At 41.9% G+C, this 26,875-nt stretch overlaps 2 protein-coding genes across 2 annotated transcripts in view; one reads left to right on the top strand and one right to left on the bottom strand.

The window, feature by feature from the left end:
• ITPKA (inositol-trisphosphate 3-kinase A) overlaps positions 1–7,872 on the top strand; it is a 39,577-nt gene extending 31,705 nt beyond the window's left edge. The window contains exons 5-8 of the mRNA XM_068397353.1: positions 102–306; positions 5,157–5,258; positions 6,309–6,380; positions 7,277–7,872. Coding sequence (XP_068253454.1) covers positions 102–306; positions 5,157–5,258; positions 6,309–6,380; positions 7,277–7,480 — 583 coding nt within the window. The 3' untranslated portion in view covers positions 7,481–7,872. The remainder of the gene's footprint in view (positions 1–101; positions 307–5,156; positions 5,259–6,308; positions 6,381–7,276) is intronic.
• Positions 7,873–16,654: 8,782 nt separating this feature from the next.
• The window catches only part of LTK (leukocyte receptor tyrosine kinase), a 101,738-nt gene continuing 91,517 nt past the window's right edge, over positions 16,655–26,875 (bottom strand). The window contains exons 24-30 of the mRNA XM_068397354.1: positions 26,051–26,180; positions 23,514–23,611; positions 20,935–21,027; positions 20,231–20,332; positions 18,634–18,768; positions 18,170–18,260; positions 16,655–17,422 (exon numbers count right to left, since the gene is read on the bottom strand). Coding sequence (XP_068253455.1) covers positions 16,655–17,422; positions 18,170–18,260; positions 18,634–18,768; positions 20,231–20,332; positions 20,935–21,027; positions 23,514–23,611; positions 26,051–26,180 — 1,417 coding nt within the window. The remainder of the gene's footprint in view (positions 17,423–18,169; positions 18,261–18,633; positions 18,769–20,230; positions 20,333–20,934; positions 21,028–23,513; positions 23,612–26,050; positions 26,181–26,875) is intronic.

Consider the following 26,875-nt stretch of genomic DNA (forward strand, 5'->3'; position numbering starts at 1 on the left):
TTAACTTTCCTGGTTGACATTTCTTGAGGCCATTTTATAAGTTGTAAAAAGAAATGTTTGGGGAGTCCTTACAGTTTTGTTGGGATGTGATGTTTTTGCAGGACATACCTGGAGGAAGAGTTGACTAAGGCCCGTGAGAAACCAAAACTGCGTAAGGACATGTACAAGAAAATGATTGAAGTGGATCCTCTTGCTCCCACAGCTGAAGAGAATGCCCAGCATGCTGTCACCAAACCCCGATACATGCAGTGGAGGGAAACCATCAGCTCTAGTGCCAACCTGGGCTTCAGGATTGAAGGGATTAAGGTAATAATTTCACTTCTGCCTGTTCTTGTAGACTGAACTTTGATTTGCTGATAAATGAAAAAGCTAGTGCACATCAGTAGCCAGGTTATCACAGAATCACAGAATGTTAGGGATTGGAAGGGACCTCGAAAGATCATCTAGTCCAATCCCCCTGACGGAGCAGGATTGCCTAGACCATATCACACAGGAACGCGTCCAGGCGGGTTTTGAATGTCTCCAGAGAAGGAGACTCCACAACCTCTCTGGGCAGCCTGTTCCAAAGGATTATGTGAAAAAGCGCTAATTGAAACCACGGAGTTCAGTGTATTGTGGTTCTAAAGCATCCATTGTAATTATAACACAGTAGTGTCAATGAAGCTTAGCATCAAATGCACATCAGCCATACTTTGTTCAACCACAGAGACACTGCAGGATGGACTCAAGCAGGTACACAGTGTAGATAGAATGAAAATGAAACTGTTACAAGGAAGAATTCAGAACTGAAGAAATAACCGCACCTCCCCATGCAATTACTTTTTTTGTCCAGGAACTGTACATATTTATTCCAAGTGAATCACAGTAAAGTGTTCTTGTTCCAGTTGTGTTTATTTGCAAGGCATGTTAAAAGCATTAGCTTAGATATTCTTGGGATCGAGGAAACCCCTTTTCCTTTTAAGTACATGACAATATCTGGTATAGATGGAGCTGGAATAAAGCCAAAACAACCAAATTAAAATTTCTTCATCAACAAAGTCCATCTGCTGTTTTTGATGGGAAAATTTGTGCCCCTATACCATTCCTAGGATATTACCTTACAGCCACAGAAGAACCTTGGCAATTTTCTTTCCTACCCATTAATTCTTTGTGTTTATTGTGCCCCATGGCAATGTCGGATACCTACCCAGAAGCCGATTAGGACTTACTCTCAGAATATCAGCCACCTGACTCAATTACTTGAATGTTAACACTTGCTGGAATCCAGAAGTGTGCTTTCTGCTTGCATAGGCCTGTCAGAGCTAGCCTTAAACTAGTTTGCTTGGGTTTAGATAGTGGTGTACTTGTAGCAGCACAGAGCATGGTGAGGGCTGCCCAAACCCACCCGTACCCTGGATGAGTACTTGTTACCTGAAGCCCATGACAGGACAGCTATGAAGAAGTTAGCATGGGTTACACTGCGTGATTTCAGGATGTTCCCAGAGCATATACATTTAATTTAGGTATGTTGGGACATTGTAAATTATAATCTGGATTAGTTTTGCTTATGCTTCATAGTTCAAGCACATAGGAAGAAGAAAGGGATAAAAGAGGGTGACACTGATGAGCAGAGGCTCTTTAAACACCCTTTTCTTCTCTGCTTCCCTGTGTTGTCTTCTTCCTTCCTCATTCACAGATTCTCCTGCTGTGATACAGGAACTAGGGCTTCCAGCTCATGCTATGCTGGCCTCCTGTACGCTGTGCCACCCACTCCTGGCTGTTAGACACAGGCATCCTGATGCAGGAACTGTCTGGGTGGTAGATGACCTAGCTCCAGTCCAGCCAAGACACTTCCTGTCTTACCCTTTAGCCATCTAATGATGTTAGCAAGACACCTGTTTTATTCCTATACCACTTAGGTGTTTGAATGCTCTGCGTAATGGAATCAGAAACCCAGATGATCTTGAGACCTTTTACGTATGTTCTTGGGAATATAGTAGGTCAGTGTAGAAGATGTACAGATCTATGTTGAGTCCTGGAGAGTGACTGAGCTAAGGGAGCACGGGGGAGCTCCAGTAAAACCTCCTGGCTTGTTCTTTGTGGTTTGGCTGGTTATCAGAAGTGGGCAGGAGCAGTATGGCACACAGGCTGTGTGATACTTCCCTCTGTTGAGACAATGCTGTAACTATGCAAAACAGGACACAAATACTTAATACTTGATTAAGCACAGGAAATGCTTTGGAGTACAGCAGTACATTACCTCTTCCTCTGTCTCCCTGTGCTGTTACTAGGGATGTAGGTATCATTCTCTTATTTTTTTACATGGGGCAATGGTGACAGAAAGTGAGCTGTTCAAGCAATACAGCTAGTCAGTACTCCCTACACTATTTCACTGTAGCTGAACTGTACATCCAGTTCTGTATATTTGCAGAAAAGCAAAGCCGTGCTGCAGAGATCCCCGTTTTGAGAGGAGAGCCTATAAAGATCAGTGGTGCCAGCTAGTGGTTGATGGGGAAAAAGGGGTTGTTCTCCCTGAGTGCACTGGTAACTCCTGGAGTTAGCTGAGCAGATACGTTGGGTTTGGTCATTCAGAAATATTCCTGCCTTGTGGCTGCTACAGTAAGAAGTGGAAGCAAAGAAAGTGAAATCGTGGAAGTCCTTCTGTGAAGTGGCTGCCGATAAATGAGATCTGATTCACCATATGCACTCCTTCTGCATCAGTGGGGTACCTTTTCTCTTTAGGTTGATCCACCTGTTTTCCTTGCCTTGCTTCCATATCTCTGAAATCAAGTCAGGTTCATTTATGGGATTTGTCACTCTTCTTCATATCAAAAATAGTTTGAACTGTTGGGTTTCCTTACAGCTGGCACCTGACACTCAGTCTCTTGTGCCTGACAGATTCAGAATGCAGGTTTTCTCTCTGGAAGGGGCTGTCTGAAGGCTAGGCATCACAAACATTGTCCTTGCAACACTAAGGGAATAGTTGTGCAGAGCAGAGATGCATGGGGCTGAGAATGAGGAGTTCTGGCTTCTCATTCTGTCACTGAATCTGTGCAGTTTGGGAAGATACTTCTTCCGTTGGTACCATTCCTTTAGCTGTAGATCAGGCATAGCCATTTTCCCAGGAGGACATCAGATTTCATTCGTAAATCTTTGTGAATCCATTTAGGTAACGACCTTAAACCAGAGCCCTTTAAGGGAAGTCTGCAGAGGAATCTGAGCAAGACCACACAGGTTAAGATAGGTGGCACTATTTTATGGAGCCACCAGAGCTGCCCTTCTGTTAGCCATGTCACTGTCGCATCTAATGAGAAGTGCTGCAAGTGGCCCACTGGCTGCACTGTGCAACGGGCGGCTCTGCTGTGCAGGAATGTACGTGGAGGTCTTGACAAAGGTATGACTTCAAGGAGTGAGTCAGGCAAGCGCCTCCTGGGGATCAGGTACATCCAGAGTTGTTGCAAGGACCTGGTATAGAATATGAGGGATGGTGCCATTCAAAATATGGATATTGTTTACAGCAAGTAAAGACAGGCAGCAGTTACTGCCTGCAAAGGAACAAAATCATAAAAGTGCTTCTAAACAACAGGGAAGCAAGCAACTACTCTGTCCAGGCAAAAAAGGATGAAAAGAGAACACACAGCAGCTATTCCAGACTCTGCTCTGGGATTTGGGGCATGGGGAGGAATTATCATGTTTTAAACAACCTTACTCCAGTGAAAAGGTACGAGGCATCAGACTAAATTCCAAATTTCTATGTGCTGTTAAGTATTATCATACATCTGATCAGATGACTCCTAACTTTCACTGCCTTCCTGCTGAAGTTCTCTTGCATAACTTACACATCTCATCAGGCTGACATGCCACACTTGTATCTGGCCCACAGCCTTGGAATAAAATTCTGTTTATTCTGCTGCTAGAAAGTCTGGTAGGTGGGAGGCTGTTCTGCATGGCTTTGCCATTCAGTTAGTTCATTCTCTTGCATGATAAATCTGGAAATTTAGCATTATTGCAATTTTTTCATGTATATACATACTAGGAACCAAGTTCTGCTGTGGGGTAAATAGTATTTCACCTGCTGAGATTGGAGCTGAATTTACCCAGTTTTGGTGCGGTGACTGTTAACACGTAGGAGGTAACACATTTTGATGATCTGTTGATTTACTCTTATGATGGAAATGAGGGATTTCATTGGACTGATACAATAGAGAGGAATACAGTTTGATAATCCTGCAGGCTTTTAGTGGATACAGGCTACCAGCTCCAGTAATTGCTGTATTTTACATGCATGCCCTAAAAACTCGTATTTGTGTCCCTTGAAGCAACAGGGATGTTCTTGGAGAAATGCATATTCATATAGTCTATGTTGACAGATATCTGCAATTCATGCACTGCTCTTATTTACTTGTAGCTCCACAGACACAAACTGATCACTATCAGCACATAAAGGCTTGTTTTTTTCAGTAGCAGGATGCTTCTATACTGAGCCTTACTGCTAGCACAAAAATGCTCTGAATTTCTCCAGGACCCAGTTGGATACAAGCATGCCAGCTCTGTCCTTTGCCAAAATTCACACACCTGCTTTGTCACTGCGAGTGTTTGTGTCACTGCTAGGATTGCAAATCCTGAGTTGCTCTTGTCTGCAACCAGCTTTCCATTCTGTGACTTCTGGGTCACATTAATGTGCAAAGGTATATTGGGAACTGAGTCTTAACTGCAATTCTTTGATTTCCCCATTGAAAAACAAAAACATCAAACAAAAAGGACTAGTAAAATTGGGTTTGAAAATGTCCCCTTACATCCCCAGCCAAGGTTTGACTACACCAAGCTGGATGAGAGGACAACCAAAGAGGTCACTGTGGTTTGCCCCATTGAACTTTGTACTGCTAGTACTGACATGTGAGAGAACCCTCCTGCAAGCTGGTAATATCATGAGTTGGTTTTTTTTTTTTTTCAATTGTGCTCAACAGGAAATGAAGTGCCATTTAAAGTTAACCAATCGGCTTTTGTATCTTTTCTTCTCCCCTTCTTGCTTAGTTTATCTGTTCTCTTCCTGTTCAACTAGTCACTTTCATCTGGTTAGCAAGAGCTGAGCTGTTGATGGTTCAAGAGGATTGATTGATGAGGGGAATGACACGTGTAGCATAAATCACCTCTGTCTGTGTGTGTTTTTTGTGCAGAAAGCGGATGGAACATGTAATACAAACTTCAAAACTACAAAGACACAGGAGCAAGTTCTGCAGGTTTTTGTGGAATTCATTGAGGACAACACAACTATTCTGGTGAGTCTAAGCTCTTCAGGTTCACAGATTTTTGACCCAGTGAACTTGCTTCAGGGCCATGCTTCCTCTGGTACAAGAAAAATGAATTAAACTATCAAGGAAGAAAATGGTTTTGTCTTCCAGTCCCTCTCAGCAGATGAAGTGGACATGGGGACTTGGTGGGCTGTGAGAAGTAGCTGGCTGAGAACAGTTCTGTTAGCTCTTGCCATGAGTTCACCCCAAGTTCCTCATGCCAGCAAAATGTCAGTCAAGCTAACTTATGGCTTGCCATCAGCTTCGACCATGGGTGTTAGATGCATCAGAGGGATGATGTCTAAGCAAGGATTGTGTTGGCAGGAAAACTTGTGATTTGGGAATTCAGTCTGGAGAGGATAAAACCAGAGCATGGGGGCAGGAAGTGAGATTGGTTGCTGGTTGTCCTCCTATGTGTGAGACTCGCCTCAAGGAGCAATTCCCGTATGCTGCTTCACGGGTAGCACAGCAGATGTGGTAGATGGCATAACCATGTCTCTTGTCTTTGGAACTTCAAAGGATGCCACAGTGTTTTGCTGCAGTGTAGAAGCCATTATGAAGGCAGATTAGCCCTCCAGGAGGAGCATGCTTGGTAACAGGGCAGCATTAAAAATGTATACTAGACCTTTGTGCATTAGGCCTTGATTTTTTTTATTCCTCCCCCCACATGGTTGGAGCTCCTTGTCTCTCTAACACAATTTAATTCTCTTTTCACTGTGGAGAACTGAAAGATTTTTAATAGCTTGAAACTTTCTCCCTTTAAAAAATAAAAGGTATGCAGAAGGTCTCACTGCATCCAAAGCAGGACAGATAAGTATGCTTGGTGTAACACATGCAGCAGAGGAACTGCAGTCTGTTCATTCACTATGAGAGCCTGTTGAAGTGTATTTTCAGATTGACTTTCAAATGATGAACCTGTTGTTTTGAAAGACCTCTAGCCTAAAATTAACATGATCTCTTCATTATATTGACTCTTGTAAACAGAGTATATTAATTCGTTCTTTACTTAAATGTTTATGGATTTTTTTTTTTCTCCAGAAAAAATACCTCAAGCGTCTGCAGGAAATTCATATCATTCTTGAATCCTCAGACTTCTTCAAGCGACACGAGGTGAGCAGTGAGTGTAATGCTGTGGAGGTGCATTGCTGCTTTGTTTGGTCATTCAGATGTACTTCAGACTAGCCTGCTGTATTAGTAGAAGGGAGTTCGTAGTAGAAGAAAACTTAATATACGTTAACAACACAGAAACCACAAAGCCTCCATCGCAACGATACAGAAGATTAAACGAGTTGAGGAATAATAAATCCTCCCATCTTTATAACATCCCAGCACTTATAGCTCTGAGCCACTACAGGGAATGGTTTGTTAGTACCAGTTTCCTATCGTTTCTCTAATCTTGGTGTGTTCCAGTAGGGATCTTTACAGGGGAATGGTAATACGAAAGCTTGCTTTTAGTACAGTAGCATTCAGTTGTAGTTTGACAATGAAGGCTGTATTAGTTATACTGGATTTACATTGAAACACTGTATAACTCTGCTCTGTATGTTCTCCTTGTATCCTTTGCTGTGGAGAAGGCATCATTAGCATTGTAAGTTCTGCTTGTTACAGCTCAAGATTTGAGATCAGACATTTTATTTTACCTTGTTGATTTCCTCTTGTCACTAAAGGCATTTTTGTTAATCATGTGTCTTTCTTTGAAAGTAGTCACCAGCTTTTGCTGAATTGCTCAAATTGAGACCTGCTGCCAAGTGAGCTGGAAAATTGCTTTTCTTCCCTTGGTCTACTCGGTCCCTTTTCCCATGTCCATGCCTATTTATACATTACTGAAATATATGGTTATGCAAATGGGGCACGTAAATTGTCAATGTATAAGTGCAGCCCAAAAGTCTGTTGGGCCACAGGTGAGGAGGTCATTTGAGGAGGTCATCTTCTTAGTGGGAAGTGTTAAGTGATGGGAGAGAGCTAAAGATGTCTTTTTAATGACATCCTCTCAATCTGTCTTCTAGGTCGTTGGAAGTTCACTACTTTTTGTACATGATAGCAGTGGGAATGCCAATGTGTGGCTGATCGATTTTGGAAAGACCACCCTTCTCCCTGATGGGCAGACACTGGATCACAGGATCCCCTGGCAAGAAGGCAACAGGGAGGATGGGTACTTGTTGGGGTTGGACAATTTGATTGGCATCTTGGAAAGCATCACTGAAAGATGAGTTGAGAATGGCACAAAACTTGCAGGGCTGCTCTGTAGCGTTCTGCTCTACTGGGATCACTCAGTTAGAAGGAAACCTTTAACTCCCTCCAAACTCCTGAGGTCATCAGTGCAGAGGGAGCTGCATCCAGAACCCAGCAGTTAGTGATCAAAATGACTTTGCATCAGCCCTCTATGAACCTAAATAACTCCAGTTTGGTCTGTATTGCACCAGCCTAACTTCAGTCTGGTCCTCAGAGGATGAAGATCTCCATACTCAGGAATCACACCAGCATGAGTCAAGAGGTCTATATGGTAAACCAGAATGATTTGGATTTCTGGCAAACAGATGGGGCTCCAGTTTACCTCTTAGTGAATCAGAGCAAGTGCTTAGGGATTCGGGGAAGAATAACAATTTTTCAGGGAACTGCATAGTTTTGAAACTAGCAGGAGTGGTTTTTTTTTTCTCCCTAATTCTCCAAGTCTCCTTGCTTCTGTGTACACTATAGGTTGGACCAACAACGTCTGCTGCATTGTGTCACAAAGTGCACAAGGTGGAAAGGGGTGATAATCACAAGAAACCTGGAGCAAAGCGAGACAGCAGTTTGTAGTGGCTGGATGTGGTAACTGCTATTGACCATTCCTCCTCTTCCCTACCCTAGCCGCGATTCACTTCTATCCAAGAACAGCCTTTGCTTTGTATGTAGCCTCTCAGGAGATTACAAACACTCTAGGGAGAGAATAGCCGTCTATTGTCTCCAAAAACATTTGACTTTCAGACTGGGTGGGCTGTTGGAAAAGTGCCTAGCTTGGCAAGTTTGGCCTCTTGCAGCTGAACTGCAGCTCTGAAAACCAGTAATGACTCTCGCACACAGACCAGGGAGCCAAGGGTTTTTTCCAAGGCTTGTTTATTTTCAAAGATAAAACCCCTATACACATACACACACACACATATGCACTAGTAGCCAGCAACCAATGTGATCTCTTAAGATCATGGTTTGACTGTCTCCTAATGCACATGACTTCTTGGCCATGTTCCTGTTCCCAAACATGATGCTGCCACTAAGTGTATAGGCTGGCAGAGCAATCAGGAAGGTAATGTTTCTGCATTCACAGCATTACACTAATGATGAGATAATTCCCAGGCATCCTTCCTCCAAGGTATCAGCTGTTAACTCAGGGCAGTTTGGGGGAAGGAATGTCAATATATCACATCCCCTAGTCCCCGTCTGGAACCGTGGGGCTGTCTGTGGTTCATTCTTCTTTTGCTGTGGCCCAGCCACAGAAAATTGACAGTGTTTAGGTTAAAATCAAGAAAGATTGATGTGATTTCTTGTAATGGCTTCACATACCTTCTCTGTTGGTTGCCTCTAGTCACTTGACCAGTTCTTTAAATACTAGCATTATAAATACTATCAGTATTCACATGTTCACTCACATTCCGGGTTTTAACATTAATAATGTGATGATGCAGTTTTCAAAATGAGGACATTATATTACTGTTTGATTGTTAATCCCCTGTCAATGTGTAAAGCTAGTAATGCACATTGATCAGAAATTGCTGTCTTTTGCTGGTGTCTTGTTTTCAGGAGGGATTCTGAGAACTTTAGCATATATGAAGGTGACCCCATGCTTTGGGAAACTACTATTTCGGTAATAATCGTGATCACGAGCAAAAAAAAAAGACTTGTAGAGTCTAGATCTGGAACAAAAGCTATCTGTAACGTGTAATGAGAATGGAAGAGCCTAAAATAATTTCTAAAAGGAGTTACTTTAGATAATGCACTACTGTACTAAGAGATCAGTCAGCTTTAATGACTTTTTCATCACCTCTAAACAAAGCAGCAGTATTAAAAATTCAAGCTCAGTTGTGACCTAAAAGTTAGACGACATAGTGGGTATTCTGTAGGAAGTAATTGCACGTGGAAACATTTCTTCCTAAAACAGAAGTTGTTTGAAACTGGTAATTATTTTTTGCAGTTCACTGCACATTCAGACTTCTTCTCTGGCCTCCCAGTGTCCCTCTCAGATTTATTTTCATGATAGTATGTTAATGAGTTTTCCACTTAGATGTTTCAGAGGATTTACACCTTTTTTTTTTTTCTGAGTGACAGCAAGCCTTCAATAGAGAGCACAGATGTTACCATTCTAGATGCCTCCTAACTTTTGAACTGCTATGAGATGACAAATTAATCTGTGGTGAATTTCATGCAATTTAAAAAAAAAAATCTTCCTCCTTTCCTGCAGCCAACAGGTAAGCCATCATTAGCAGTGCTTAAGGAGAATAGGAAGTAAATAGGTCTTACAGGGGAGGACTTTAATAACAAAACCTTTTCTATAAGACTGCAATTGCAAGCAGTCCTACTGTCATAAAAAAAATAAATTAGAAAAGTTAGAAATGAGGCTGTTAAGGGGATAGAATTCATTAGTGGTTTGCCTATTTAATCTTCAGAGTTAAATTTCTTTCTTCTGTTACCACATATGTGGATCTCTTGCACCAGTGTAACTTATTTTCTAGAGGGGAGATTTAGAGGGTAAAAGTTGATGCTCAGATGTCAGTTGAGACAAACTTTTAGAATGACTGTCCAGTTCTAAAGGAGAACTAGAAGCAATGTGGTACCAGTAGCTTCAAAAAAAAACACAAAAAACAAACCAACTGTTGCTAGCACCTGGATTGTTGGCAGTACGTGGTCTTGAGGGGAAAACAAGGAGAATGATCCATTCCTCTGCAGTAGTTGAAAAGGTCAGGGAAAGAAGAAAACCTCTGCTATAGCAGACCCTGGTCTGGAAACTCATTCTAGATGATAAATAGTTCTAGCAAGTTAGTTTTTTGAAATGGCCCTTTGGCTTGCTGAGGGATTAGAAGGGAAGAAGCCACAATCTTCTGCTGCTGTTACGGGAAAGGAGAAAAGGAGGCAGCTTTTCATTAGCAAACTGCAACTGTAGAACTGCAACTGAGCACTGAAGCTCTAAGGGGCTGGAGGCTTATGAGCTCGTGAGCAAACTACCCTGGTAAGTTAGATACCTTGATTCACAACAGAAGGCCCAGAGTGCCTGTCTGTGTATGCTCACTTGCTAGTGTGAGGAAGCAGCACAGCCTTTCACTATGGAGTAAGTTGCCTTGAATAAGCTTATATTTACCAGAGGGTCAATATGATGCCTTTGCACAGGCATGTAATGTGGAAGAGTTGATGCATGATAACCAAGGTACTTGTTCACATACAAGTCCAGAATGTTCTTTAATGCCTCTGTTGAGATATTGCCTCACTCTGGAGACACTGAGAGTACATGTGTTTTCACAGCATGGTAAGATATGCTGGCCTAAAGGTACGTTGGTGCTGAACAGCTAACCTCTGACTTAGGCACCAAGGTCTTTAAACTCACTAGTTAGATGCAGTAATGCTTACTGCTGTAGCTGCTGCATTCCTGTGTAGATCTAGCAGTAGGACTTCTCTCCCTCAACTTTGTCAGTGACTTGCTTTTTTGGCCTTGGACAACTCTCCCAAGCCTCAGTTTTGTTCCCATTTTTACAGATAGAAATAGTACCTATGTGCCTCACAGGAATGGTGTGAGGCTGTCCTTCATTATTGCTTGCAAGATGCTGTGAGATTCTTTGGAGGAAGGTGCAATATAGAAAGAAATATATCAGCTAAGTTTAAAAATGATGGGTGTTAGGGTCCACAAGGATATAGAATTGGATGGAATTTAACCAAAATGGTAAAAGTTGTATCACTCTTAATTTTACATGGCAGGGGGGAATTCGCTTAACATCTGATCCAGTTCCTGTTATAGGGAAAGATTTCAATGGGAATTGGACAAAACCTTAAGAAGTATCTCAGAGGGCTCTTGCTATTTTTTTTTATTGCTGTTGTTACTATTTGTTAAGGTACTGGGATCAAATGGCCTGTATCATCCACATGCATCCGTTCTGAACACTACAATGCAATGCTGACCATGGTCACTTTTGACATTGACTGTATTGGTTGAGTGTGTGTTACTCTGAAGTGTATATGCTACTAAATAAATGAGACTGAAGGAAAAAAGACATCCACTGTGAGTTGGTCACAAGACAGTAGTATCTTTTCTTCAACAATTTCCTTAGGGAAGGGACAAAAACTATTTATTTCAGTGTTTCTTGTGCTTTTAGTCTTTAGTATCTAATATTTCCTAAAACAAAACTGATTCTAAGACATCTAGAAGCTAATGTTGGACCTTGTCCAAAACCCATTAGGTATGTTTGCTTTAGAACCTGATCCACACAAAGCTTGGCAGCTTCCTTTGAGGTAAGCTCTGTCTCACAAATCTCAGGTCAAAGCCTACAGTATATCAAAAAAAATGTGCTTCAAAAGGCACATGGCAGACTCAGAGCAGTTAACTGTTCCACAGGGCAGTTTTGTGTGGCAGCACGGAAGAAGCAGTCAACCCTCCAGGCCAGGCAACACTTCTCAGCAAGAGAGAGTGTCCTCTTACCTGTGTGCAAAGAGTATTTAGCAGAGAGGGAAACAAATAGCCACCATTAGTGTCTCTTTATTTTGTGTTGCAAATATAGAAGTATACACTTGTCCAGCTTTAAATTGCATAGAAGCAGGCATGTCATCTGCTTATGTACAGTAGTCACCCAGAAAGGTAAGTTGACAAGAAGTGCTGTCATGGTCAGAGGTAATGACAAGTCAAAACCAATTCAACTAAATGAAAAAGTCCTGTGACGAGATGGGAAGATGTTAGTGATGTCATGCCTAAGGTCTCTGCATCAGATTGGAAAGGGTAGGCAGCTAGGAGGAGAGAGCACGGCCATGTCCACAGGAGAAACTGTCTCGCAGAGCTCTGCTGCTTGTGATTCTGAGGAAGTGTGGTCCCTGCCTGACACAGCTGTGGAGATGCAAATACATTGGGGAAAACCATACGCCCAGCAGGAGCATTTTCTTCTCTTTTGGGTAAGTAGGGGGGGAGGGTATTGGAGGTGGAGTAAGTTACACTTGCAAAAGCCTGTAACTCTTTCATTAGACTTTCGAAGCTTGCTTAGTGCACACGTGCCCATTGGCAAATCAGTGGAGAACTTACCTCAGGAAAAGGGTTGATATGAGGAGGACACCTTAAATCTGTGCAGTTAAAAATTCTGTTTCTTTAAAGACAAAATGGAGATACAAAACACTTGAGGAGAGAAAGAAATCAGAAGCAAGAATATCAATAAATGTGAAAAGAAAGCAGAGAAAGACACATTGAAATTTGCATTGTTATTTCATCTTTTGTTATTCAGTCCCCTCTTTAAAAGTTTGTATGAAGCAACATAAAGTACTAATGCTGAGCCCAGAAGAAAAAAAACCCACAACTATGTTGTACACACAAATCTAAAATCAAGTTGGTAACATGTTAAAAGACAGACACCCATCAGGAAGAGCAATTTATAATAATCCTATAAATGGCTGATTCTTCAGTGGGGAAATGTTGGAAGACTTTTCACATGGATTACAGGACTGAATTAATCCCAGATCTCCAGCTCATGTCATTCAGCTAGGAAACAAAATCAGGTTTTGGCTTTCAATTGCCAAAGTAATCTAATTTTGACACTATGGGTTCAACTTATTGATTATGCACTAAAGTATATCTTTAAAACACAGTTTCAAGCAAGTTATATTTTGAAATGGTAGCAGTTGAGCACTATGAACTCTGATTGCGTGAACAGTAAGTTTCAGTCTCATAATTGTAGGACTGAAGGTTGTAGTATATGTCATTGCGATTGTTATTTTTCTTTTGAGATAATATGGTTTGGACAGCATATAGCATTTCGGCATCACACAGGAGCAATATTAGCATTATTTGCTCCAGGATATTAATTAAAAAATCATTATATGTGAGGGTTTTTAAAAAGCAGCTAAGAGATCAGATAAGCAGAGAAAAACTTACAGATCAAAGATTGATGGCAGCTGTGCTGACAGAAGATCGTTTACCTTTCTTTCCATGTGAGGGAGTTAAGAGCTTGTATAAAATTTAGGTTGCTAATGCAGATTCTCTTAAAATTCCCAGCTCTTTGTGTTAGTTCCCATTGGGTATGTGCAGCTCCACGTTCTGTCTTGTTACAAGACACTGCATCTGGCTCAGTACATCCCTGAGCTACATGCTGTTGTAAACCAGCAAAGTATGTCTAGGAAATAAATATTCACTATGTGCTCACTCTCTTACAGTTGCCCTTCAACACCCCACTGTTGGTCACTCCTAGAGATAAGATACGGGGCAGGATGGAGTTTATTCTGGCTCAGTGCAGCTCTGTCTATGCTCTTCCTGTAAATAAATACCTTGATGCAACTATTCAGTAAAAACAAGTATTTATCCAAATTGCTGGACTGAAGAACTTGCATTTTATTTATAAAATGAAGGCACAGCTGCAGCCAAGACTGCCTGTGGCATTGGTAATAGAACTGTGTTCTTCTCTTGCTTCACTTTTCAATGGCTTACCTAGTTTAATCACTATTGTTCTTTCTAAATTTGAATTATGTTGAGGCAAGTGCTGTGTATGGGGAAAACAGTGGTAGCTCAAGCTGGGATCCTACCTACTTCTCACTGGAATCTTGGGGTATTGTATAGTAATTTCCACCTTAAAAAATAAACTGTCTTGTACCTGCCACTTTTAGAGCACAGAAGAGGTGTTATAGTTAACTTCCCGTGGCTTCTGAATGAATCAGTATTTCAGTCCTCTCTTACCACCCATTTCCCACCTGTGGTGATGGCTAAGGAGAATTGAAAGCAGAGTCATAATGGGCCTGCAAAAGCATGGTCATGACTGCCTGTGCTCTGCTCAGGACAAAGCCTGTTAAAAGGTTTGCGAAGTGATCTGGCATCACGTCCACTCCAGCTGAACTAGGACCACAACACTCTGCTGTGGCCTTATCACATACGCAGAGAGTTGAGGGCTGAGTTGCTGATGCGCATTCACAGCTGTTGGAGAGTTTGATAGCTCACCTTTGGGGAAAAAACTACTAATGCATAAACCATAGGACTAACATAATCCGAAAGCTAAGGATGTTAAAAGATAAGCTGATGTTATTCCAGTTAGCTAAGAGAAATGTATTTATTCTTGACTAGCATGTTCCAGAGGTGGCCAGCCTGAACCCATGACCAAAAATACTAGCCTCTGCAAGAGGAATGAATGAGAAAGTTTCCTGCTAACTGGGATTTTCTGGACTGTAGCAGCTTGTGGATGTAAGATAGGACAGGCAATGAGCTAAACATGAGAGAAGCTGGAGACCTAAAGCAAAGGTGAAAGGGAAAGAAGGGCATGAGCCAAGGGCCACCATCTCCAATGGCCATTAGGCCCATCAGACACCACACCACTCCTGGAATTTGCTCATGGACAGAGGGACCTCTGTTCTGACCATCTGTCATTTCCCAACATGGATGTGGAATTATTTCCATATCATACAGGTCATTGCTGAAAGGTGGCCATCATCACCACTCAGGTCTGGAAATGATGGTGTATAAAACTATTCATTCTAAAGCCAAAGACCTAAAACTATAGGAAGCTTGGAACAAATACAAAGTCAGCCCAACAAAGCATAAACCTGGGCTGAAGACACATTTCACTCTGTGCTTATCTGTACCATGTCTCAGTACTGTCCATCCCTGAATGATGCAGAGGACAGGAAGTCTGGTCAAAGCAAACTCTCTCCTGCCAGCCCACAACTTCAGACTGTACATGCAGCTGATAGCTAAGCATGAAGGTTGTACCAGAGAAACTCTTCCCTTGGAAAGGAACCAGACAGAGTCTACAACTAACATCTTGCCATACAACTTGATTACACATGAAGGCAGCATGTAATTTGCCACTGTAGATTGGCAGTGCAGCATTAGGAGTGGGACGAGGACAAAATGCTCCTGAGACTGTTCAGGCTTAATCCAAATTATTTACTTTTTCAGTCTCCTTATTTTGCAGGTTTTAACTGGTAAACATCAGTTTAGACCCTAAGCAACAGAAGAAAGCCTTAGAAATGAGCTGTCTTCAAAACAAACAACAACTACCTTTACCAGCAAGTCTGTATGCTTGCAAGGCAAGAAGTGACAACCTGCTCAGGTGTGTGAAGCCGCGTCATGATTTTAGCTTTCTCAAACGGCTGAGCTATTCTGCCTTCCTGTGTAAAGGGCACTGTAACATAGTGTTTGTATTAGGTTCCCCTTCGCTGTCCCCCTCCCTTGCATTATTTTTTTTTCTACCTCAGAGGAGCAGGTATTAAAACCAAGAAGAACGCCAGCATGCCAAATGCTAGACAGTTACCCAAGAACCTCAGCTTAATGCTTACCAACATAGCACAGGCAATTACTGCTGAATATCCAAGTACTTACAAAAATGAAGTTCATCCCAACTAAAGTCTACTAAAAGATAAAGACAGCCCATTTCTCATCATGCCATGCGGCTCACCCTTTCTTGAAAAACTACCTGCCCCTTCCACACCAGGAGCTGTGAGGAAAGCTACACCATGATGCAGCTGTTCAAAGGGATATTATCCGCTCCACCAACTTATTTTTTTTTAAGTAGTAAATTTGTTTTCCTCTTCATTGCTTGTTTGAAAGCACATGCTCAGAGGAGCCTGGATTTCTTTTTTTTTTTTCCCCCCCCCATCCTTCCTACTGCTTCTCATTTGAGCATTAGCTTCATGTTTTTCTACAGGGTCTTCTAATAAAACAGATTCAAATGTGGCTGCTATTTATTTACTTCCCTTACAGTGCATGAGCAGCATTAGTAAGTCATCAGGACTGTAAAAAACTCTCAGGAATATAGCAGCCTGTGCAAGTTGGTTGCTGCTGGCACAACATGTGTTTTTGGTTTCTTCGGTCAGAAAGAAGCGCAACCTCTGTTAGTCATTATTTCCATCCAAATGCTGTGGTTGGATGGTAGATCCATTTCTTTTCACCTGAGCAGATTAAGAAGGAGTCCTTTCATTTAGTATTGTATTCTGAATCAGAGCAGCGATGCCTTGTTCTCCACCAATAAGCTGGTTCAGTGGAACACGTTTGATGGACAGAGATAGAAATGCAACTGTCTTTAATGATCTGGGGATCAGCAGGTTGAAGGAGGAAGCAGAACATTGCTGATGTTGAAACATCATCCATCTGAAGGATGTTAAAGGGAGGAAGTAAGTGAAATAGGAAGCAGTCCTTCCTTCCAGACACACCCATTCCCTGATCTTTGGAAGAACTGCTTCTGTTATACTGGAGTAACACTTAGGTCATCTGACAAAGACAGACCAGAGTCCCTCTCTCTCGATGTTTTCTCTGTTTTATAAAAAGGCTTTTCATCTCTATGGAGACTGGAGCTCCTTAGCACAGCTGCTCTCACCTCTGCCAAAGCTGATGGCTGGTGGTCAGTGCTATAGCACAGGTCATCATAAGCGTAATTCACATTGCCGCAGGGGAAAGTCTGGAGTTTCACCAGTTCAATCCCACTGATATCCAGGTGAGGGCAGTTGCTTCGACTTGGAGATGCCCGAGAGCTAGGAGAAGAACTGCAATTCCCATCAAAGCCTGAATCTTCCCGCTCTGGAGTTGCTTTGAGCTTGGAGCTGGGGCTGAAGTGACAGATGTTCTCTAGTGCCCACGATCCATAGGTTGGGTTCCAAAGATTTTTTGTTTTGTTTTTAAGTCTTTGGGTTGGTGGATTGCTGAGCTCCAGCTTCTGGTTCAAGGTCTGCTGAAACCAGGACCCGTTGTTGAAATCACTGAGGCATGGCAGGCTGGGCCCTTGAGCAGTCCAGTTGCTCAGGTTCTCCACCAGTAGCTCTTGTGGATGTTGTACAAGTTTGTGCCCAGCATGGTGGGAGTTCAGTGTTTTAGGCATTGTCTGAGTTGTGAGAGAAGGGCTTACCAACAGGGGCACAACCCCACTGGAAATGTTTGGGCGCATGACTGTACTCCCTTCATCCTCTGGCATGGGGCCACACTCCATGGGCAGCTCAGTGTTGATCACATCAGGGTCCTGAAAGAGAGAAACAGGAATCTGTTATACGTTGAGCACCTCCAGGGTGACTGTCACACATTCATTTTGAGAGAAATAGCTATAAGAACGAAAAAGCTTTTGGCAGAGGCTGACATCAGGTTTGGACAATATTCCTGCATATTGTACAAGTTGCTATGTGCCATCTGGATATCGCATGCTGTTGGGACTTGCAAAAACGCTCTCTCGTTTACATGCTTCCTTTGAGCAGAGGTTGTACTTTATTGAAATCAGTGGCTAAGCTGGGGGTCACTACTATATATTTTCTTCCTCAGGAGGTTGGATCCAGCCAGGCCTGTAGCTGTAAAATGCTACCAGATGGTGAACTCGCTGTGCCATCTCATGGCCCCCCTCCACTCCATACCAATTCAGCTGTGGCTTTTGAGCAGCATTAGGCAAGGTCAGAATACGGACCTTGAAAGAGATTCTAAATACCTTTCCATCACAACATGAAGGATATTTTGCTACTGAACAAGCTGAGAGCTGAAAGCATCCACTTGCACAGCAACAGTATAATCTCATTTTGGCTGGGCTGAAGATGGGAGAGTGAAGATAGATACTGGAAAACCCAAATGAAAAGAGCAGTTGAGCCAACAGCACCGCCACAATTAGGAAAGTAATTAGATCAGTCTGTCAGGATTCTTCACTTGTTTTAGGCACTAAAGCTAGTGCCTTCGGATAGCTGGCATTCCATGGGTTATCATCCACCTGGATACCAAAGACCAGTACCTGCGTGCAATACTTGATTCTTTCCAGGATGGTGAAGAAGTTTGGCCGATACTCTGGGCTGTGCTGCCAGCACTGTGTCATGATCCGGTACCTTAAAATAAGTAAAAAAAAAAATAGTATCGATCAAGAAAGATGATTATGTAAAATGTGTTTCAGTATGAAGTGATCATGGGTCCAGAAGAAGTGCACTTGGTACACGGCCCGAAGGAGGAGAGCAAAAGTGGACATGTCATTTCTGCATCCTTGGATCCTGAGGGGTCCACCCCATTAGGGGACCACTACTTAAAGCAAATCCTATAGTGCTCTAAGCTGTATACAAGAGGCAGTGACTCAAGAAACATTCAATAATACCCACCTAACAGTGGGGGCAATCACCATTCCCTGACTAAAGGTGTCTAGTTGCCTTTGTCTAACTGGTTTGATACCCACTATCCCTTGGCTTGTGGGGTTAAGGAAATACTTACACTGGTCCTGGACAGTTTTTTGGTGGATCCATTCTTCCTCCACTGGTGACAAATTCCAGCACTTCCTGATTGGTTTTGCAAGGGTAGGGCATGTAGCCTAGAGAGAAAATCTCCCAAAGAAGCACACCAAAGGACCTGTGTCAGAAACCAGCCAACAATACCAGTTAGGTTTAATTTGTGCTCCACAAACCTGGCACGAAGCTGTGTAGGTAACACCACAGCAACAACCTTTCAAAGCTGTAGGCCAACCACAGTAATGTGCAATTAGCATGATTATGAGTCAACTTTGATATAACAAACTAATCAATCAAAACCTTTGCTCAAACACCAAAACCAGCTTTGCAGAGGCTTCAAAATATTCGAGTAACTCTGAAGTTGTTCTTTCTGCTGCATTTGTTATTTCTAGAGCAGGAAATGCCAGAGCACCCTTTACTATGTATGGTCTAACTGAAAAGAACTGTTAGATCTGGCATGGAGATTCCTACCGTACTTGGGAAGACCTGAGATGTTTGAATCAGTGTTTGGGAACAGGATGCCCAAGAATAAAATCAAGAAAGAGACATCCAGTGAAATTGAAAGGCAGCAGCATTTATTTTTTGTCATGATACGGTTGCTCTCCTTTTTTACATCCATGGGTCACTTAGGCACTGCCACTGAAAATAATGTATGACTTAGACCCAGGGGAGTCAAGAGGGTTCTGCCAGGACTTCGTCAGGGTCAGAATTAAGAGCCACTATTTGCTGCAACGGTGGAAGAAATTTCCAGTACACGCATGTTACTTATAATAGCCTATTACAGGAACTGTAGCACTTTCCTTCAAAATATTTAGTACTGACTGCTCACAGTTAGGTGCTGATAAGCAATCCCTTGTCTTCCGGCATCACTAACAACTTCAGGAAACTGGGTCAGTGTGGCTTTTAAGGGAATGTCTCAGTACAGTATATTGAAGAATCAACTGTACGGAGAGAGAGAGAGGCATTCTTAAGCAACTGCAAAGCTTCCATTCCCCAGCACTTGTGCATGAATGTGCTACTGTTGAGGGGGTGCTTATTTTAAAGAAAGATCAAGTTATATGAGGAATCAGAGTATAAATATTGTTTCCTCAGCAACCAGCAAGGACTTCTGATTAAATCTGCCGTCACTTTATATACAACAGAAAAAAATTACACAAAAAAGTAATCCTGGGTGGTACAGAGAGAGTAATTTACAAGATACAAGCAGGCCTCGTCACTGATAGGAACTGAGTGGCAGGTACTGAGGGTTGAGGGAAGTGTCTGATGGTATTTGTCTGGCTTTTAAACTGAGACTTCTTGGGAATCTAAACTGCTTTCTCTTTTCACTTCTTGATTGCCTTTATATGATACTCTACATTTATGTATAGCGAATTTTATTACCTTCATTTAAATTAGATTTTTAAATTCTTATTCAGGTTCTTTAGCTGTGCTTCTACTGAACGCAGAGGGAAGACTTGCAATATTTTTCTGGGAAATTCTGACATTTTTTAAGGTTCCTGCTGAGCAGACTTTTTTTCCTTGAACAGTACATTTCTTGACCCTTATCATTGAGTAGCAGAAGTAATTAAAAAACCATTTGTTACCAGGTATCAGTCTTGGAGGTGAAAATGCCCTCTAGAAAAGCTTCTGGTGGCATCCACTTGACAGGAAGCATGGCTCTTCCTCCCTTGCGGTAGTAACTTGCTCTGGGAAAGATAAAACACATGGAGAATGCCGCACAGTCTGAAAGGGCTCAGACATATAAAAGATCCTATCACCACAGCAACAGCAGCTGGGGACTGCATGCAGCAATGGGGGCCAAATGAGAAAAAGGAAAAGTCATCAACACAAATAATGCATTGAAGCAGTATTTTAGACTGTAACTGGGATGGAAATTGAGGATGTAGGTGCACAGCTGAAGACATAAAATTTGCTGATGCTTTGCACAAGGTGCTGATGCAGGAAGTCTTCTTGACATCATAAACTAAGAATGACAGTTGGGATTTTTTTTAAATTTAAGATTATTTACGATCAACTAGCTAACACATTTGCCGATGCTTGGTTTAGTGTCCACATGTGTTTGTAGTGTTCCCTGGGGCCCAGTCTGGAATAAACTGTTGAAGTGTATTGGCTAGTAGGCATAGATGTGTTAGTTTACAGTCTGTTAATTCCAGTTAGTTAACTGGTAATCAAATTCAGACACATAATGGATGGTTCCACTGCTTCAGATTCCATGAGACAGTTTAAATAGGTCAAAATGATACAGATTAACGAGTTATTCACAGGACTGAAATGGCCTTTCACTTACCTGTAAATATCCCTGGCCATCCCAAAGTCACCAATCTTGGCTATCCGTCCTGCTCCAGTGCAGGTCAAAAGGCAATTCCTTGCAGCTATATCTCTTTAAAAAAAAATAGAATTATTAATTCTAACTCTGAACTCTTAAGCAGCTAAAGGAATAATGAAAGAATATTAGATACAGTCCTGCAAGCCTTAGTTGAGTCATCTTTACACAAATGAGAAGAGCCTTATTAAAAATAAGAAATAATGCCAGCTACATTATCATTCTTATTAACCACAATTCTTAAACTGCATTTACATTACATTTTCTACCCAGCGTTTTCCAAGCATTCCCCACTCCCATCTCCTTTCACTAAGGCAGAAAAGAGGGTCAGTGTCAGACCAGGAACAGATCCAGCCTCTTTTGCTTCAACCACATTATGATGGATTTCTTTCTTGCTCTATTTTTCTTTTTAAGAGTGGCATCTCAGCAGTGTCTCCCTCAGTTACAGATGTGATGCTGTTGGGTAGTCTTAGTAAAGTGCTTGAAAAGTCAGTGTAGGAGCAGATTCGGTAAACTGTTGTTTTGTTGCTTCTGGATATCTCCTGTGGAACCAAGCAAAGCTACGTATGGGAGCAGCTGTTTGCTGGGTGCAGGTTTAGCTTGTGACAAATGGCAGTGATGACTGCATGGCCAAGACTGAAGGATTTGTGTTCATTTTAAATACACATTCTGAAAAGGATCTCATTAAAAATCATCACACTCTGGGGGTTCTGTTGACTGCCAAGAAAAATGAGCTCCTTGAACAACTCATATGTTTCTTCCCACAGCCAGCCTTGAAAAATCCCTCAGGATTTGGAAGTCAAGCTCAGCTTTCTCTTCCATCGCCAGCTGTGACTCCTAGATGACAAGACTTGCCCTTAGTGATGTCAACCCTACAAGCCTACAACCCCACTACACCACCTTTTCTCCCCAAGATACCTGTTATTTGTAAGGATAACCTTCTTCCCTGCCTGACCCATTCTGAGTAGTCCTGACATCACTAACAAATACTAATACAGAACCTGAACAAAATTCCTTCTGTACTGATTTCCTGAATTGTTGGCTAAAACAAAACAAGTCCATTCCCAGGTTGCTTATACTAGAGATCTAATGGTGCAAAAACTGACCCAGAGAGTTTTTTTTAAAAAAGTGACAGAAGAAATGAAAATTGGTTTTATAAAACACTTGTGGAGAAAATTTCTGTTGAATTTCTATTGGACTTCTTGCAGCACAAGCAAAAATTGGCCCTTATCATAAATTCAAAAGATCAGGGTGTGTGGAGGTGGATGAAAGATATTACTATTACAGTAAGGATTTTAAAAAAATAATGCTGTAGCAATTAACTCGGAAGCTTCCAATTAGAATACTGATCCCCTCATATACTTATTAAGAGATCCAATAGCCAAAACTTGTTGTACACTCTTCCTGCTCTTTTTTAATGACAGAAACCTCTAATCCTTTTTTCAAAGGAACTTATTTATTGTTCCAGTATAAAGGAGACTGAAAACTGTCTCAGATGCTCCAATCATAAAGCCATAATATATCCCATATCTCAGTCTCATGGCTTTTTGCTCTGATTGCTGCTTCCCACTCGTTTCCCTCAGTTTTTCTAGCCTCTACCCACTCTTGCCTAGCTCTGCCTCTTTGCCCTGTGCAATGTCATGTATACGTACATGTGCTTGTGCACATGAATGAGTCAGTTGTCTACTTACATAACTCCAAGCTGCGTGTTGGTTTAGTTAGAGCCTGTGTGACCCTCTTGTGTGCACGCCTCTCCTTTCACTTACACACAAGGGCTGAACTCACCATGGAGTTCGTACTCAGGAAGGAATTCAGTTGCATGCTATGCCTGGGAACATTATGAACTGAAACAACTCTTAATCAGAAGCAAAGGAGTCCAATATCCAACTGGGAATTTTAAAAGGCTACGTATAATAACCTTTATCTCTTCTAAAATATTTTTTTGTTATTTGAAGCCTGCCATATCAACATTTTTTTTCTCTACAAAAGAGGAAAAAGAGGTGTTAATAGACAAATATGGGCTCCCCATCCACACAGCAGGTCAGCCGATGAGCTAGGAAGGAAGCCTTAGAGTTGCGTTTTTACCTCCTATCATCCCTGTGCCACCCTTCTCTAGTCAATGGCTCAAATATGATGGGCTGTCCTGTGCTGATGGGATATGGAAAACATGAAGACAAGGAGATCAGAAAAGAGAGAAATAATACCTGATTGTCTTACAAGCTAACGCAGGGTGACACTACCATCTAGTGGAGTACAGGGCTCATCTCAAATGTGTCTACATTGGAGGCACCTGAAAATTAACACTTGAAAACAGTCACTGCGAACAGAAGATTCCTTTCTCCCCAGCAGTGCAAAGAGAGTGCAGAGCCTAACCCCTACCAAAAGCCAGTGAGACCAGCCTGGACATCTAAGCACAAGCCTGTATCAGTAGAGGAAATCTCTATTTCCCCCCTGAAGATTAGTTCTGTGTAATCCACTGCAAGCAGAAATTGTGTGCGATTCATGCACCTTGAGATACATCAGAAGGGACTGTTTCTCCTCACCTGTGGATGAAATGATTCTCTTCCAGATATTTACAGCCGCAGGCAATATCCCTAGCTATGTTCAGCAGGTCCCGCATTGTTAGCGTGGATGGTTGGTTCTGGAAAAAAACACAGAAAACGGTAAGGGAAGAATAGTGAAGTAGAAGAATATAGTTCAGGCAGGGGATAATCAGAGAGGGGCAGAAGAAGGGAAAGGGACAGAGACACATACAGGGCAGGGGAAGCGTTAAATGAGTCAGGAGCAAAGAGGAACATAAGCAGATCAAAGTAAAGAGTTAGAAAATGAGTAAAATCTTATTTAAGCCAAAAAACTTTCAGAAGAGTTCACTTCTGAGCACAGCGCATGAGTGCAAGCTGGCAAGAGATTTATGGCCTGGCCTGAATAGCCTAGTAAAGGGGGTGGAAGAGAACTACTCCCTACTGGTGTTGGACTTTGTGAAATCAAAAGACAAGCAGGTTTAAAAGGTGAGATGGGAGAGAAAAAAAAATCACCCACTTTTAAAGAGTGAATTAATAAATGATCAACAGAAATTAGCACATGAAGTCAGAGAGGGAGCAAAGATGCACGAGTGCACATCTCTGCACCAGCAGTCAGCATTCATCAACTTATCCGTTCTTGTGGAAGGACAGAGATTACCCTCAGGAGCAGTATGCAAAAAAGGGATGCTTCACCACAGGACTCTGGGACTGCTACTAGCCCTTCATCATCTGCACTTCCCCAGGAACGACAAAGAAGTCTTTCTCCAGGAGCCCTGCTTATTTGCATCCCATCTTTTATTTCCCCGTAGGGAAATTTCCTTGGTGTTTCTCCAGGAACTTCTGTATTGCTCTCAGGAAGGGTGGAGAGAAATTCCTACACTGCTGATCAAAAGCCCGAGAGTTATCAAAGAAATTGTTCTTTTCAAGGCTGCTGTTGTTTCTGGATGCTGTTATCGCTGTAATTTCTTATGCTCAAACCACATAACACACACTACAACCACTGAGCACTATTTTTATTGGCTAGGTGAACTATTGTACAAAGCTCTTGGACATCTGCTAGGGAAAATTATTATAGTTATAAAGTAGGCATTTCTGGAGAGAAAATGAAGAGCAAGGAGGAGAAATAGAACCACAGACTTCCAGACCTTATCTCTGCTCTGGGATCCCTCTATCAGAAGACTGTGATGGACATGCTTGTTCTCTACAACCAGGGAAGCTTGTTGTGAAATACATTAATTATGGGGCTAGTTCTGTTTTTAGAAAGGGTGTGCAGGGACATTTTTTTGAGTACTAAGGGAGCTTCAACTATTGTTTTTGCTATCTGCTAGCATACCAGCTAACATAGCAACTGGTTTGTTTTCACCGGCTTGTATGTGATGTTTACATTACAACTATACATAATATTAAAATGAGAGTATTTATTATTCTCTGCTGCCCACCGGCTTTATCTGCTCATGGGAACTGTAGCACTTTCACTATAAATGCCAAAAATATATACAAACTCCTCCATCTGGGTGCTGTTACACCACTGTAAGTGCATTTAATTAGTATATTTAGTCCTGTATGAGGAAGAGATTAAGCTCGATCTTTCAACAACATGTTAATACCAGCAGAGGAGTATACACACATGAATCTACACTGTTATAACTATTGGGGTGTATGTGTGTGTGGAGGAGAAGCTGTACAACTGTATCATGTGGTGTAGGAGTATGTGAGGCACTAGCCAGCCTCCTCCTGCCCCTGTAGGCAGCCAGCATAGGCACCTCAGCACAACAAGAAATAACATAGAATCAGGCCTAACTCTTCTATTTTTTTGAAGTATCCACTCAAGCACAGATATATACTTATTTAACAGAGGTGCCCAGGATCACACTGTTAAGAAGCAAGAACACATATCTGGAATCAGCTATTAATTATAAGAACACTGTAATTAATTCCAAATACTCACTCTACTTAGTTGGCATCAATATAGTATTAGATATCAGAGATAGTTTGCAAAAACCCTTATGAGAGCTTTTCACAAAAGTGGGGGTTTTTAACAAAAATACTTGACTTGATAATTTCATTTGCATTGATTTAAATCCCTGTCACAGTGCTACATGCAGGCTCAGCTCTTCAACTAGTATAAATTTGTGCATCTCCTTAAGGTGCTGATGCACACCTGCTGAGGACCTAGTGCTACAAATTCCCATCACTGCATATCAGTGTTATAACTTCAGCTCCTCACACACCATCACAGTGCACAGAAAACAAGGCAGACACTAAGGAAAGAAAGCCCCTTAATTTGCAGTCCAGTTGACATAGAACTCTGGAATGGCAGAACAGGATTTTACTCTTTCCTCCTCAGTTACTAATAGACTGGAGTTCTGGCACTGCTTTCATTTTCTCTCACTGACATCTGCTTACATCAAGCAAACAGACATATGTATCCAGAAGCTTGCAGGAGCTGGGACACATACACAGCCCTGCTTGGCTTTAGTGCCTTTATCCAATTCATAAAAATAATAAAAAAAGTTATTCTAAAATCAACCACAAGCCTAGCAGGCAAGTTATCTCACCACCCTGGGTCGATTCTGCCGAAGAAAGCTCTTCATATCTCCTCCAGCCATAAGCTCAAGCAGAATGAAGCGAGGCAGCGTCTGTAGGCTAACACCGATGCACTGCACGATATTTTGGTGATTGAACTTACTGAAAGCCAAGATCACAGCAACATGGAAGAGAAAGACAGCATTAGTATCGACATCCATCACACTCACTGCGCCTTGAGCTTTGACAACCTTGATTGAAGCAAATCCTGATGCAGTGCAAGTTACCAAACAATTTCTTACTTCAGCCCTACCAAAATGCCTCTCTGATTATGACAGCCCCAAGATCAGGGTTATGCCTGGCTTTGCCCATGAAGGTGTGAAAAGCTGAAAGTAAAGCAGAGTCTTCTGTCTGTGAAGAGAGAATTTAATGGACACACTGACTGAAAGATGGGGGTGACAGGAGAGGGAAAAGAAAGCTAAGCACTTCAAATATGCAAATATTATTGGCATTTGTAAAACAAAACCCTGACCAGTGAGGATTTTAATTCAGCATTGGTTATTTTAAATATACTGCTGTCTAGTTTGGTGGACTCAGTTCAGCACCTAGTCTGCCAAAGAGGGACTCAGCTGACACCTACTGCAGCAGCTGCTTATGTGATGGCTTTCTGCCTCTTACAAAAGAAAGCTGAGATTGTCAAGAAGCTCAGTAAGCCTCAGTCATTAGAAAGCAGCATCTTCCCTTAGACAGTGATTACCTGGATAATACAGGAACTGAAAATGGAAAGGAAGCTGGGGAAGAGAAAGAGTCATGTGCTACTAAGTGAATCAAAGCACTCTGTAATCAATTGAAATTGC

This window comes from Nyctibius grandis, chromosome 4 (assembly GCF_013368605.1).
Source record: "Nyctibius grandis isolate bNycGra1 chromosome 4, bNycGra1.pri, whole genome shotgun sequence".
NCBI classification, from domain to species: domain Eukaryota; kingdom Metazoa; phylum Chordata; class Aves; order Nyctibiiformes; family Nyctibiidae; genus Nyctibius; species Nyctibius grandis.